This window comes from Aulostomus chinensis, chromosome 8 (assembly GCF_037954235.1).
Source record: "Aulostomus chinensis isolate RoL2024-O1b breed Wild chromosome 8, RoL_Achi_v1.0, whole genome shotgun sequence".
Lineage (NCBI taxonomy): Eukaryota > Metazoa > Chordata > Actinopteri > Syngnathiformes > Aulostomidae > Aulostomus > Aulostomus chinensis.
Window position 1 is genome coordinate 22,458,144 of NC_141327.1, and position 14,880 is coordinate 22,473,023.

General features: G+C 41.2%; 2 protein-coding genes and 1 long non-coding RNA gene across 8 annotated transcripts in view; 1 reads left to right on the forward strand and 2 right to left on the reverse strand.

Moving 5' to 3' along the window:
- Positions 1–8,691, reverse strand: part of fam13a (family with sequence similarity 13 member A) — a 52,506-nt gene extending 43,815 nt beyond the window's left edge. Inside the window, exons 1-4 of one of the 5 annotated variants that reach the window (XM_086211728.1) lie at positions 8,353–8,691; positions 4,274–4,469; positions 2,380–2,586; positions 1–178 (exon numbers count right to left, since the gene is read on the reverse strand). In XM_086211728.1, coding sequence (XP_086067854.1) covers positions 1–178; positions 2,380–2,586; positions 4,274–4,469; positions 8,353–8,379 — 608 coding nt within the window. In that variant the 5' untranslated portion in view covers positions 8,380–8,691. Of the gene's footprint in view, positions 179–2,379; positions 2,587–3,082; positions 3,169–4,273; positions 4,470–8,352 lie in introns of those variants that run through there. The other 4 variants (XM_086211730.1, XM_086211729.1, XM_086211731.1 and 1 more) reach the window with 4 other exon arrangements.
- LOC147257660 (uncharacterized) overlaps positions 24–14,880 on the forward strand; it is a 25,328-nt gene continuing 10,471 nt past the window's right edge. Inside the window, exons 1-3 of one of the 2 annotated variants that reach the window (XR_015117622.1) lie at positions 24–213; positions 4,476–4,616; positions 5,604–5,742. This is a non-coding gene — a long non-coding RNA (uncharacterized LOC147257660). The remainder of the gene's footprint in view (positions 214–4,475; positions 4,617–5,603; positions 5,743–14,880) is intronic. The other variant, XR_015117621.1, reaches the window with a different exon arrangement.
- The window catches only part of LOC147257661 (ovochymase-2), a 21,883-nt gene continuing 16,077 nt past the window's right edge, over positions 9,075–14,880 (reverse strand). Inside the window, exons 14-25 of the mRNA XM_086211727.1 lie at positions 14,210–14,487; positions 13,835–13,998; positions 13,572–13,755; positions 13,266–13,484; positions 12,754–12,888; positions 12,438–12,659; positions 12,180–12,362; positions 11,472–11,584; positions 11,291–11,385; positions 10,888–11,177; positions 9,967–10,127; positions 9,075–9,557 (exon numbers count right to left, since the gene is read on the reverse strand). Coding sequence (XP_086067853.1) covers positions 9,342–9,557; positions 9,967–10,127; positions 10,888–11,177; positions 11,291–11,385; positions 11,472–11,584; positions 12,180–12,362; positions 12,438–12,659; positions 12,754–12,888; positions 13,266–13,484; positions 13,572–13,755; positions 13,835–13,998; positions 14,210–14,487 — 2,260 coding nt within the window. The 3' untranslated portion in view covers positions 9,075–9,341. The remainder of the gene's footprint in view (positions 9,558–9,966; positions 10,128–10,887; positions 11,178–11,290; positions 11,386–11,471; positions 11,585–12,179; positions 12,363–12,437; positions 12,660–12,753; positions 12,889–13,265; positions 13,485–13,571; positions 13,756–13,834; positions 13,999–14,209; positions 14,488–14,880) is intronic.

Here is a 14,880-nt window from a genome sequence, read left to right on the forward strand (position 1 = left end):
TGGAAGACACTGGGTCCAAACACAGTGGCGAGGTTGAGGGAAGTCATAAGATTGTCCTTTTTGTTGCTCTCCACAAGGGTGAGGAAGTGACAAAGGTAGCGCAGGAGGTTGTGGTGGACATCTGGAAGCTGCTGAAGCAGGTCTTTCATATCTGACCAAGAGCTATCATCGCCGCACTCTACAGAAACATAAGACATCACAACAAGGCAAAAGGTTTGTTTCCCTTTTTCGAACAATTCTGGCTGATGAATTAAAGTAGAAAAGTTGCTCCAGTGTTTGAATCGGCCATGTCAATCACAATTCAAGCACTTGAAGCCACTAGATTTTCCTTGGGGATCTTCAAAAAAGGAGACCAACAGAGACCAGCTGACTGCTGTTTAGCTTAGTGCAATGAATGGTACTGGATGGGTAAGTTAATTTAGCTCCATACTGCCCGCTCAGCTTCCAAAGCCTGTAGTTTCTACTCTGTGCAATCTGTTCAAATAGAGCAGGTTCAGAATCTTGATTTTTCCAGAAGTATTCATCATCATTATCTCTTAAAAAAAAGTGCTATGATCAGTAACAGCAGTCACTTAATTGCCCCCCATGGAAATAAATCAAGTTTTCTGAATCTGAATCTGAAGGTCTTCTGGTCCTCCACATTTGATCTTATAGGCCTTTTTGAGTTGCTGCGCCAAATCACTGCACCCAGTCAGGAAGGGACCTCAGGCTATGTAACTGATTCTAATATTACAATGTCTTGTAATTCTAAATTGTTATTTCATGGCAGATGTTATACACAGAGGTATGTTACGCGGCCCATCCACTACCATTCATTGCACTAAACTACTGTAAGTAGCAGTTAGCCAGTCTCTGTGGGACTCAGCTCCCAAATGCACACACAAAGGAGAGAAGGGTAACTATCTGCTTGTCTGGCTCTGGGGAGGATGGCTAATAAGTACATTTCTCCTAAAGGTTGGAATATTACTTTAAGTTAACAGCTTTACATGCTGTCTCCGGCAGGTACTGACTGCTCCAACCACCTGCTCTCTGTAACACTCAATCTTGGGTTGTGGTGACTTGTAATACGGGAGCATTAGAGCAAAGAGCCTAAAAACAATTGGGTCAGAGTTGGATAAACGGATATAGCTACTGATCCTGAATGACTGAATGACGCAAATTTTGTGAGTGAGCGCAGGTACGTGTGTTTATGCTGGTGTAGAGACGTGAGAATGTGTGTATGCATCTGTCTGAGTATGTGGGGGGGCGGGTAATGGCTTAGAGCACTCACAGCTGCTCCTCTTAGCACAGAGTGTATTTGTGTGTTTGTGCGTGTGAGAACAAGTGGGAATTTCTTCATTTGTTGAAGTTGATTTGATTTTTACAGGTTAGTGTGTAGCTGAAACACCGGGAGATGCCAGTGAAAACCCCAATTTCCTAAAAAATGACACACAATCTGACTGTCCAAGTAGCTGTGATTGTAATTGTGCATCCATGTGTATTTCGTTTTAATTCCTAACTGCTACAGAAAATATAATTTGTACTCAACACTGATTACAGCAAAAATTAACTGCCCAATAAAAAAAAAAAACAATAAAACATTGCTGATTGTGGAAAAAATTGAATGATAATTAGAAAACATTATCCCCTTCTGCATGCAACCAATTATCTCTCCATCATTAATTTATTGCTCCATTATGTTTTTTTAATTTGCAATGCACTGGATATGGAGGCCAAATATTTGACTTATTTATTTTGTACAACAAAACTATTTTTGTTTCAGTTAGTATGGCCAAGTCCCACACAAAGAGTTTATCTAATGCACTTTTTGGCTATAAGCCCTGATAAATAGACCCATAACAAAATGAACACACTTCATTAAAGCAGCGATGGAAAAGAGCAAAGTGAGCACAGATGTATCATCTGCCAAATGACTCATTTTTACCTTTTATGACTTTTCAGATTATTGCCAGAAATGACATCCATTGCTCTTCTAATCGCATAAACTCTCTCATTCTATCACACACACGCGCGCGCGCACACACACACACAAACACGTGTGCGCGTGCACACACACACACACACACACACACACACATTTAATTCAGCAGAGTATTTTTATGGTCTGCTAAGTGCAGTTGCAAAAAGCACATTTCTTCACCTAGAGATAGCTTTGCTCACCATCCACTTAAAGTCATGACCTACATATTCCCTGGCCAGGGTGTTAATGTTATATTATAGGTATGGGAAGTGGTTTATGGGAAGTATCACATGATGGTTGTGGTAATAAATCTTGGAAGTACACCTCTTGGCATCAGATAAGCAGATCAGCACATACAGTTTGGTACCATTAAGACAACATGATGGTGTACATTGCAATCTGGAATGATTTCCTCTTACCTTGGTAGTGATGTATCAGCTCCTGTTGGACTGTTGGGTCTACCAGGCCTTGAGGCAGATCCCTGAGGTACTTTTTGAGCAAGCTGGCTACTGTACATGTATCTGATTCAGAGAAGTCCACATCCTCGCCGTTCTCCAGCCTCTGCTTCAGGGTCTCCACGATGCGGGCATTCCCATTCACTCTGAACAAACCCTCCTGATGCAGGGCTGGAGGAAAGTCAGAGAGATGCATTAAAATGCTGAATATCTATTGATTCTTCAAAGAGAGCATAAAACTCGGATCCCCAAATTTAACATCTTGATTTTAATGAGGGCTGGAAATAGTTTTGATAATTCTTTCAGCTTCCACAATCAGTGATGGCTTTTAGGCCTCAGGGCAACATACTGTATGTCAAAAACACCTAAAATAGATAATTGGCCAGAGAGCTATATACAGTACATAACTTGTTGTCATTTTGGCACGACATTTTGATGTAGCCCATGTCACGCTAGAAAAAAAACGTACTAAAATATTTCAAAATATATTAAAATCATATTTGATTAAATTGAGCAAGCACTACATGCAATGTATTCCCGATTGGAGGAAATCTTAATTTCAATCACATAACAAAAAATTTGCATTTCTTAAATTAGTTAGCTATATTACATTTTTGCAACCATGAGAGCACTGAACGATGAAAAGTGATGTAAACACGTTTTATACCTCAAAATGTCGAGGCTGAGACTGGCTGACACGGGACAGGTAACCCTGGCTAATTGCTTAGCTAATGGTGAGAGCGAGCCAACATGAGCTTGTTAGCCACGAACAGTAAGTCCCATCATAAGAAACAAAGGTTAAACACGAGCCGTGTTAGCTTTTAAAACGGTTGATATGGGGCTGTAATGACGTTTATTCGCGTTACACATATACTGAGCGAATACTGCACACTGCTGTCGCATTACATGCAGCTTACCTTGGCAGTTCTGTTACGTTAAGCTAACTGAAGCTAATATTTATTTCCTAGCATCATTGGCTCCTTGTTGTAACGTGTAGTTTCCATGGCAAACGCGAGCTGTAGAGCCTTATTCATGAAATGTTCTTACACACAACATTTTCTTATATGCCCCAGGTTGTTGCTGTTTTTTTCATACCCTAAAGCTATTTTTATAATTATTCAGGAAGCAAAGCCTGATGGCTGCTTGTATCTCCTGACATCCATTGTGCAGGTATTATAACTGGCAATCATCTAGGCTCTCAAAGACTTTATTGCTCCTATAATCATTGCTTCCTCCCTGTAAAAAAACAAATTGAGGGCTAATAAACCCCCCACATTGTGCAAAAATAAATTCATGTGCCAGAATATTCCGTGAATGAGGCCCATTAACCTTCAAAGGCTATCATCCATCAAGTGTTGTTGCCAAGTATTGTTCTTTTGTTTTAGCAGTTGAACTGCTGGGATATTTGTTGGTTTTGCTGTGACAGAGGGAAGCAATTTGGATTGTAGTTTACCACTTTGAATTACTGGCATTCACTTTTTTTCTGATTTTGACAGGCCAGGGCATGCTCTGGTCATCTCTGGGTCTTGTTTCATTTGAGAAGTAAAGGAGTCATTCAATATAATACTGTTCTTCATAATCATGGACTTTGAGATTCAGAAGCCATTTTCCACTTTCTTCTACTGACATCTAGTGCTCGAGCAGAAGAACTACAGAGCATTTTTAAATAGGTCAATGCCAAGCGTTATAGCAGTGTTTCATGTTTCCTCAGGGTACTTTGACAACTTTGTCAAGGTTTAAATTTTACATTCATGAATTGCTTTATTTAGAGTAAACAGTGATGCTGAATGTCTTGAATGCTTGAGCCTTAATAAGACATACATTCAGCTGAAGTTGTACAGAGGTTGATGTTACTCACCATGTTTGCGGAGATGCTCCACCATCTTCCGCACCACCACTGGCACACCATCCTCCATGAGGCCCATCTCATGCAGCTCAAACAGGGATACCCCAAACAGCTTGGTGTGCTTGGTGGCTGTTGGTTTGGGTCTCAGTATGGGTATCTGGACCATCTTCTTCATGTCTTCTTTAACCTGCACTGCTGTCTTGTTGTGCTGCAGAGAGAAGAGCAGAAATCAGCAATCATGTATGGACACTATGGCTGCAGAGGCCATAACTGGAGGCGGCACATCATTTGAGACACTGCTGAGAAGACACCTGCCGGGGAGGAGGAACGCTCACGATGCCCCACAGACTAAAAGGTGTGTGCAGTGAAAATGTAAGTGTTGTGTCACTGTGGGATCCATATATGCGGCCCTCAGGAGACTTCCTGTCATGTACTTGCAGGACAGCGTGTGCTTGAGAGCTGTGAAGAAGTGAAAAGGGTGTGCTGTGCATGTGTTGCTATGACAAATATCAGGTTACCACGCAACACCTTTAGTTAAAGGCATTGCACTGATAGTGACATGCACAAAACACGCATGGACTCAGGGGACGTGAGAGGCAGCGGCCATTTACGTCCTGTCCTGCTAATTAATTTTCAAAATGTGGCTTTTACTGGAGACTTTTCTTAGTAAAATCACTGTTTCAGACGTATGACTGTCGGTTCCCCTGAACTTTAATCTCTAATTGCCAGGCTGAGCCCATTTGTCTCAGAAGACAAACATTCACCAGCTGTTCAGTATAACTTGGCTAGTATTTTATGCTGGCAAACAATGCTAAATGTCTTCTCAAAGATAGGTGCACAGACTGTACAATACATCTCTCATCGTCTTTATCTGAATGCAAACATTGATTGTACAAACACACTTCCCGCAGAAAAAGCATTGACAACTAAGGAGGGTAAATTACTAGTAATACTACGTATGTTACGTATATACGAAATACAATATATTGCAGTTTTGTCTCAATTTAGGCTGCATAAGTAGAAAAAGTGTTAAGACACACAAACCAGAATAGTTTGAGGGCAGTGTATGAGGAGGAGAAGACTTCCTGCACTTCAGAGCTTTCTTTTTTAATATTTTACTCTTGAAGCCATGGCTACAACCAAACCATGTGACATCATTTGGTCTCAGAGTTCACCTCTTCGAATGAGTGAACTGACCCATGTAGTGAAATGAAAGGCCGTCGCTGTGATTCGCAGACAATGAGGTCCACAGTGACACACCAGGGTTGACTGCGAGAAGAGGATATTAGTGGGTGATTATGACGTATTAAGAATATCGTTTCCTAATTTGGCCGTTGTTTAGATTTAATAGGTACAGGATGCAACACTCTTGGGTCAGCTGATTAAAACCCACCTCACAGATGGTGCTCAGATGGCTAAGGAGACAAAATCTTTACGATAGCAGCTGTTCTGGCAGACAAACTGCTGAGAGGCTTTTACAGGTAAGGCAGTATGTGTTAATATTGTCCAGTCATCCTCTCTGGCAGGTGAATAAAAACGCAATTCTTTTTTTCCATACACCAGTGATACACCAGTTGCACCTTTCGGATTAATGTGACATGGTAATTAGCTTGAATTTTTAATACAGAAGGCTTCACGCTTGGATGGCTGCTTATGAAGTAGCACAATTTAATGGGCTCATCTGCATATTAAAACATGCACATAAGACATGTAGTGAAATATTGTATTGTGATACATTGACCTTTGGTGTCAGCATATATTAAAGTTTAGTTTTAGAAGATAGCCATATCTATGTTCATACAATACAGAGAACAAATCTATTTTTTTATATCTGGGTAGTTGGGCTGGAATCAGTTCACCTACTGTTTTTGATACATCTCTATGATGTATAAAATTGATAATAGAGCTGTGGTAACGACAATACAAAACTTGTCAGAGTACGAAGTTTTACATTCATCATGATAAACTTCCATATTTTTTGTTAAGTCATTTGGTAGTAGCACAGTGCTCATTTAACACAGTATTATATTTCTGCCACCTCCCAAAAAGGATTCGTCTTTCAATGACTCATCATTATGTGCTTAAAAATATATTTTCTCCCCCTCTGTGGTGACTAAAGATTTCAGAAAATGCCAGTCTCCTATTTTTTTTCTTTTTTTAGCTTGAAGCTAATGGAGACTGACTACTCACAACAGTAAAACTGTCCAAAACTTCTGTTCAGAAGTCCTGATCTCCTTTTCCCATGAAGTCTAAATCTTCTTTATCCAGCAATATATATGCTAAATAATTCATCAGCCAAAATCAAACCAACTGGGACAATCAGTTCTGTGCCACTTTAAACAACAAATGGATGATTGGAGTTTTTTTTTTAACTTTTGCATATTGATTCATGGGAATGGCTAAAGTCAAGGTTTGCTACTATTCGTGCAGGTGTTAAAAGAGTTAAGCCAGTCTGAGCTTGGTCTGACAGTGACAGGCCTTTCTGAACTGAACAGATGTCACTTAAATCTGTCTCTTACACACACACACACACACACACACACACACACACACACACACACACACATACATACACACACATCTTAACAGTACTGAGCTACATGCAAAACCAGACATATATTTTTGTCGTTCTGATGCACACTCATACACATTCATACTGTATGTCCATACACAGATGCATATGAGTACAAACAAAAAATGACCTATAAGGTAAACTGATGATGAAGTCAGTCCATGTTGGACCTTTAATTTGACCCTGGTTGTCATGAGACCCGTCAACTCCAGTTGTGGGTCACTTCAGAAGATGGTTGTCAGGTTTTGGCTGTCTTCAGTGGTACTATCACTCTAGTAATTTGACATGCAAGACAGTACCTTGGCTGTTTGTTTGTATTTTTGCTAATTACATTCTGTACTTGAATTGCAAATGAGGTAATATTTGAACCTGAAGTGCCTCGTAGGCAGACAGTAGCTGTAGCGTCACGTTTCTGACAAAGGTGAGCTGCAGTGTTTGGGCCCTGTCAGCTGGGAACAGAGTGCTATGAAACACACTTCAACGTCATGCTCCTCAGTCCGAGCTCACCAACTCCATCTACGTAGAACAGAATAGCATACAGTCCTTTTGTCATAAAGTTTTGCAGTTTATAGCTGCCACAGCCTATAGGAAGCTAAGTAGCCATGAATGAAGGATATGCACTATTGTTTACTGGGACAGTCTGCTGTGATTAGCCTAATCCTCACCCCTCTCTGCCCTCCCCCCACCCTTAAAATATTTTCACAACTTCTGACAGTGGGAAGAAAAAGACTACTGTGTGACTCTAGATGCTAAATGACTCCTGGAAGACATTTTGTGTAGTTTGAAGGTTTTTAAAAGGGTTTATAGTCAGGCAATTCTTTGTGCCTTTGAAACGGGCTGACAGAGGGAATGGCAAGCCCTAGCATGTGCTCCTCTTTCCCACCCTGCACCCTCTCCCTCCCTTGACTCTGAATCTGTCCCTGAGTGGGTGGCCATTGAAGCAAATGGTAGCAGGGGCACCAAAAGTAACGGCTGCAAGACTCAAATGAACTGAAGACAAGTTTGTTTGTTTTGTTTTTTTTAAGTTAATGTAAAAATACAGCTGTTGCTGCTTGGATAAAAAGACATTTTCCACGTTGCAAAGCTTGTAGAAGGTGATCTCACCGAGGCCCTGAATCATTGCTTGGAAAATTTTTAGTGGAAACATGGAGCTCATAGTGTGTCTTTGTCCCAGCCCTCTTTCTGTTGTGCTGATGCACAAGGATGGCAAACTAAAAAGAGAAGAGACATTCGCTGGCAGTGGGGCTGTTTTCTCTGTTGAGACTGCAAGGGAAAGTCTGCCTCAACATGCCAGCAGTTGTGTAATAAGTCAGGAAAGTTGGTTTAAATGAGGAGAAGCTAGTTTTGATAGAAAAGATAGAAAAAAAACTTCAGAACATCCAACAACACACATCACAAAAGGGTGTGTAGAAGAAGAACTGACACTGAAAACACAGTCCCGCTATGCATTCCTTAGCCCTTCATCACAGATTGAATGAGAAGACTTTGAGCCAACTCAGGCTTTGTAGCTTCTACTCACACAGATGGTCAGAGCTCCTGCCCCCATTCTTTCACAGAAGAGGCGCCTGCAGAGGCAAAGATGAGGGGAAATTTGGTGCTTTATTCCCTCCTCCTGCTCTTCCTCCTCCTCCTTCTCTCCTCACTCTGTTCCAAGGAAAATTCCTTTACCATTCCCAGTGACAGGAATCCCTTTCACCTTGAAATATGCCATCAAAACATCTAAAAACACAACAATCCAAACTAGAAGAAAGGGTAAAAAAAAAAAAAAAGAATTCCTGTCAGCACCGGCAGAGTATGTAGAGTCCAGCCCATGGGCACAGATTACTGCTTGACTTGTGTGTTTCTCTTCCTCACCCTTTATTCCCCTCTCTCCTCCTAGGCTGAAATCTGAGCCGAGCTCTCCTATTGGCAGAGGTGCTTGGTCATGTGATTAAAAAGGGTTAAAACCCCAAACTTAAAATCTGTGCCTGTAAGATTCATCTGTCTGCTCATGAAGGAATGAAGGCGGAGGGAGCTCCTGAAAAGTGGGAGGGTGACACAAAGAGAAACAAAACTCATGCTGAGGTCAAGAAAAAAGTTGTCTCTTTTGTACGGTTAATTTATTTAATGAAATTTGAACAAAAATTAATGGAACTATATCATAAAAATGTACAACAATTTCATTTATACAGCAAGTACAGGTGCTTTTAATGTAAATTAGTGAAGTTTTAATTTGAATTCTAAATCATCATAAAAGTCTACATGTTCTTGTTTGTAGGAAAGTTCAGGCATCAGACAACTAAATATCTTTGAAGGGATGGTAGTTATGGTCTGTTTGCAAAATAATTACATTGTTTAGTTATTAAATGAATATGTTTCCTTCCCTTAAATATTCTTTAAAAATACATGAAGTATTAAATATTGCATCAAGTAAAAGATAAGCGATACTTTGACTCACATTCTTGAGGATCAACTGTGAATGAATGAGTATTGGTTTGGTCAGCAGTAGGAATATAACAGTTCTAACATTTATTCGAGGAGGTCGATTTTAGTTGCATTTCTGCTTTCATATATGAACTTCTTAATGTTGTCATGGATCCAGTGGCTGAAGGCCGAGACACGGGTGAACACTGAGGGTTTCTTGTCCTTGATGCAGCCCTGAGGTCCGAAGCTTACGATGCCATGAACCTCCCACGTTGTGTTTCTTTCAGCAGCCATGCAAGCAAAAGGGCCCCCAGAGTCACCCTGCAAGAGAGTAAGACCAGAATTTACTGTACGAGTAGGAAGATGCATCAGTGGTATTTGATTTTGACAGCCATTTCGGAGTTGTAATTCTCTCTAACTCTCTCTAACTTTCCAAATTTCTTATCTTCCCATGGTTGTGGTGGCTCATTATGGCCAGCAAATAATGCTCCTGTTATTTTGTCCAATCATGCTGCAAACTAGGCAAACATTTGCAATCAAGGCCGAATGATCATGAACAAAACAGGCTGTTATATAAAGGACGGCCCAATCACGAGAGGAAAGCTGTCTTACATAACACATTTACTAATAATGTGTGAGAAAATTTCCATCATCCAAGTGCCATCCATTCACTGTATCCTTGTTAAGAATTTTTCTACGTGTTTTTATAAGGTTAAATGTGCGCTCTCACCTGGCAGGCTGACTTAAGTTCATCTGGGGACTCGTAACCAGCACAGATCATGGAGGGCCTAAGGGTGTCCCACCAGTAAGCTGGTTGACTGCAGGTTTGGAAGTCGACTACAGGAAGGGCTGCCTGATTTAGCTTCTCAGACACTTTGGGAAAAAAACTACCTGAAACAGAAGTTAAAATCAAAATGTATGTTATTATGGGCAAAAGGAATTGACACATTCAACCAATACAAAGTCAGCATTGTTAGAGAACTCTAAAGGAAGTGTAAAAGGGCTTGCATTCTTTCTACTTTCCAGCAGGGGGCGACTGCACTGGTTGCAAAGAGGTCTGACTGTATAGATGTCAATGGAAAAATGGCAAGAATTATTTCCTCAGTAAAAATCTGTTAAAGCTGTCAGTTACCCATTTTAAGTCTTAATTCATGATGATGCTTTTTTTGTAGATTTTGATCTAACTCATTGTAAAATAAAGCAAAGTATGCTTAAGGGTGTGATTATGTTGTGACTGACTAGTGAGCTGAATCAGCTCCACTATAGGTCCACTCTCTTTTCCAGATATGGTCATCTTCAGTTTCAAACATTACAGATGTTGACAAAAAAAATGTCCAAGCCAGTGTATGTTCAGGAATGGAGGGCATCGCTATGGCAACGTCCACTCCGTAGATACAGTGTATGAGTTTATTAATCAGCTCAATACACACAAGCCTGGTTTGATAAGAATGTTTTTGAGTGGCTGGTTGATTACAAAAACAACAACAAAAAAAACAGATCTCAGTTGATCTCAATGGATATTTTTTAAAAGCAAATTTGCACTGAAGTGGAAAAACAGAAAAAGTACTAGGATTATAAATAAAAAGGAAACAGTATCTGTCACAGACATGACATTAAATTCAGGAGCAGTTACACTTCGCCTCACTTCTACCTTTCTCATCTCCCCAGCCAGTAACAAAGCAACGCGTCCCAGCAGCCATCACGGCCCCCGGTGTGGGCAGACAGATGGGGCTGATCTCCCTGGTCATATTGACAGGCTTGGCTAAATGCACCAGGGCTATGTCATTGGTGATGTCAGAGGGATCCTGCTCATAAACGAATCCCTCATGAGAGATGATACCGTCCACCTTATAGCAAGCCTCCGCTGAGGGAACATCCCTGGAGGAGTTCATGTGGTGTTTCCCCAAACACATGCGCCAGTAGGAGGGTTTATTGAGTGGGCTGGAAAGCAGGCAGGAGATTACAAGCGAAGGAGAACATTTGATGTTAAGGGCAAAACAAAATGAAGGAAAATGAGTGCTTCCAAGAGTTTGTACTCTGTATTGGTATCTTACAACATGAAACAGTGAGCAGCAGTTAGGATCCATTCCTCATTAATCAAAGAGCCTCCACAGCCATGCATGTAAGGAATGGGTAACATGGGGATGGCCTGAGGAAGATAAGGTACAATTTTACAAAATAAAAGCCTTCCTCTATCTCTATTAGTCATTCATACAGAGGGGGAGGATATGGTACCTGCATGGAGACTTGCCAAGGCCAAGAGTGGGGGACAGCTTCCTCTCCATTAACCACCCTTGGAGTGCCTGTATTGGGTGTCACTGCTGGGTTACCACAATCTTCTGGCCAGCCTGGGAAGAGAAGCTTTACAATTATTAAATAGAAACAAGAATAGAAGCAAGAATTATTTGACTGGTTGATTTGAAAACAACAATATCAACAACAACTCTCAACTATTTTCTTAATTGATTAATCATTTACTATCTGTTTTCAAGCAAAACTGTCCAACCTCTGCTTGCTTTGGACCTAAATATGAAGATTTGGTGGGGTTTTTTTCTGAAAAAAGAAGACTATTTGGGTTTTGACTGTCGAATAGACAAAAGAAGCGACTTGAAGACATAACCTATGGCTCTTGGAAATTTTGTTGATCCTTTTTCAAAATTTTAAATTAAAGGCAAATTTAATCATCAGATTGATTAATAGTGAGAATTATTGTTCGTTGCCGCCTGTATGAATAAGAACTATTTGTCATTTATTCCTTCAATCAGTCTGGCAAAATTTAAACCAAACTGAAATTAAAACAAAGCTCCTTGAGTGTTAACAAAAACACTGAAAGTCTTGTTTTTTTCTGCAAGATCTGTTCGAAACTGATAAAATCCATATGAAATGATAACCTTTTACCCAACATCTGGGATAAACAAGTGCTAGGAGTTGGTCAGTCCTCACTGATAGTAATGTTGTCCCATGGGTTAGGAAGTGGAGGAGGTAAAGTTGGGATGGAACTATCATTAGTGGTCCAATAACCACGGAATCCACTCTGCTGATTGGCTCCGTTACTCAGGAAGCGAATGACGACGCTGTTTCCTGGGATGGTCATTTCGGGAGGTGGGGCAAAACCGCAGAAACGACCTGCGTAACAGATGAGAAATTACTGTAGTAAAACTGAAAACCAGCAAAGAGAAAAGTTCTTGCACAAGATCCAACCTTGCGACGCCATGCTTTCTCCATTGAAGATCTCCAAGTAGTCCACACAGTTTCCTAACGCGTTTACAGCTTGTAGCTCAAAGTGAGTGAAGGCTACATGGACACTTGTTGCTGAAGGAATGCTGATACGCCATGTACACACGGACTGGGTTTGATAGTCACCGGGCCAGTTAGGAGAGGTGATTTCACCCTGAGCAGTGCTGAAACTTCCTCCACATGGAGCTGTTGAGTGTGTTTGGATGGGAGAATATTGAAGTATGCGATTAGACTAAAGAAATTTTTTTTACTTGACCATGTCTCTGGTGCCTCGTCTTACCATCTGAAGGGTCCACTGCCTTCCAGGTGGCTGTGAAGCCTGAGTCCACCACCCTGTTATTGGAGGTGAAGCTGATGTGAAGTAGGTTTCCATCACTCACCAGGTCTTTAGGGGGTACATGGCTGCAGTAAGTGCCTGAAGAGACATGAACATGCAGAGTTGAATTCTCTGGGGGCCACTTGTGTTTGAAGAAGGCTTTTTTAACCGCATCTCCATTGTGTATCTCCCTCACTGCCCCTGGTCTGTAATTGCTTGTATTCTTTGCTGTGCTGCTTTAATATTATCAATGCAGTTAATATTTTATGCAGAGACATGGACATCACAAGCAACATGCATCAAACTCTGCAAGCAGTATTTTCAAGTTATAGAGAAAAGACATTGAAAAAAAATAACACTGTTAGATATTGCTGATGTGTGTTGGGAGGAGTGGGTGTTGCATAAAATCTGCCAAATTAGACTCATTATCAATTGGAGATAAGAGATGAAGGGGGAGGAAGCAGATATTTACATACCTAAACTTCCTGTCCCATCGGAGAGTTTGACTTTGTCATTCATGCAGAGCTGACTTTCCTCCAGGGAGAAATTGTGGAAATGGAGGTGGACTAGTTTGCCAGGGGTAACACGGATGTTCCACTGGCAGCGAGCGTTGTTGCTGTAACTGCCAGGGTAACCCATAGAGGACACCTCGCCACCTACGTCAGTCAAATTCTTTGGTCCTCCGCAGCCAGAAACTACAAAGTGGCAGAGGGCAGAGGGTGAAAATCAGCAATAAAATCCTGACTTGACAGGAATAAAAAAAAGTAAAGCTAAAGACCTACTGTGCTCATTGTAGATGTCTCTGCGTACTACATTTCTGATCCAGGGGATGTAGGCAGAAGTACGGGTGAACACAGAGGGCTTCTTATTCATAATGCATCCAATAGGGCCAAAGCTGGTTATACCATGAACTTCCCAAGGACTAGTGGGTGTATCCTGGCACACTAGAGGACCACCTGAATCTCCCTATCAAAGTCATAAATCGTCAAAACACCACGACAATGTTTATGGTGTGTTAAATCCATATCGGTCTGCTCATTCTTACCTGACATACAGACTTGAGCTCATCAGGAAGGGTATAACCACAGCAAATCATGGAGGTCTTGACCTGGAACCACCAGTAATCCATCCTCTTGCAGGTGTCATAGGGTACAACAGGCAGGGCTACCTGGTTCAGGGCCTCTGCAACTTTAGCATTCAGTGAGTCACCTGTCAATCAGAAAACAATTGTTTCAAAAAATACAAAAACATGTCACTCTGACTGGAATAAAAAAAAAAAAGAGGTATTAGCACATTAGGTCCAGAAGAGGGCATGCAAAGTGTACAAAAGATTTTTAAAAGTGTCTCCAGAGGAGGTGGATTATTTCCTTGCTTCAGTTAATGAAATTTATTCTCCAGCAGTGAAACTAAGAAACAGCACCTGTCTCATCTCCCCAGCCGGTGGCATAGCACTTCTTTCCTCCAAGCAGGATTTCCTCTTCAGAGGGCAAGCATGCATAAAAGATCTGGTCACTGGGTGTCACCTCGCCATCCAACCTGATTAGGGCAATGTCAAACTCCACCGTGGGCACTGTGGGATACTTGAAGCCCTCATGGCGATAGATACCAGACACACTGAAGCAGCGTTCACTCGGCTCTGTGTAGGTCAGGTTGTGTTTGCCGAGGCACATGCGCCAGCGTGGCAGCTCATCTGCGTAGCTGGACAGGAAATCAGCGGATTCATGAAAAATAATACTTAATAATAATATACAGTTAACACACAGTTTACTGGCATATGTAACTGAACAATACTGACAGGGGCAGTTTGTACAGTAAATCTAGTTTATAAAAAACACGTTTACCACACACAACATACAGTAACTTCACTCAGTCTGTGAGAAATAACATTATATACATCCTACTCAGGCTCAACAGTGTAGCAGCGTGTCTCTAAAGGGCACTGCAGACCATTAGCCAAGACGGAGAAGCATCTCTAACAAGGCATTGCTCTCACACTGTAATACGCCCGAGGTAAGAGCACCAATAACTGCCTTCTGAGATCACACAAATGGGCTTCTAGGAAGTTTCACACAACTCTTGACAAAAAAAAGT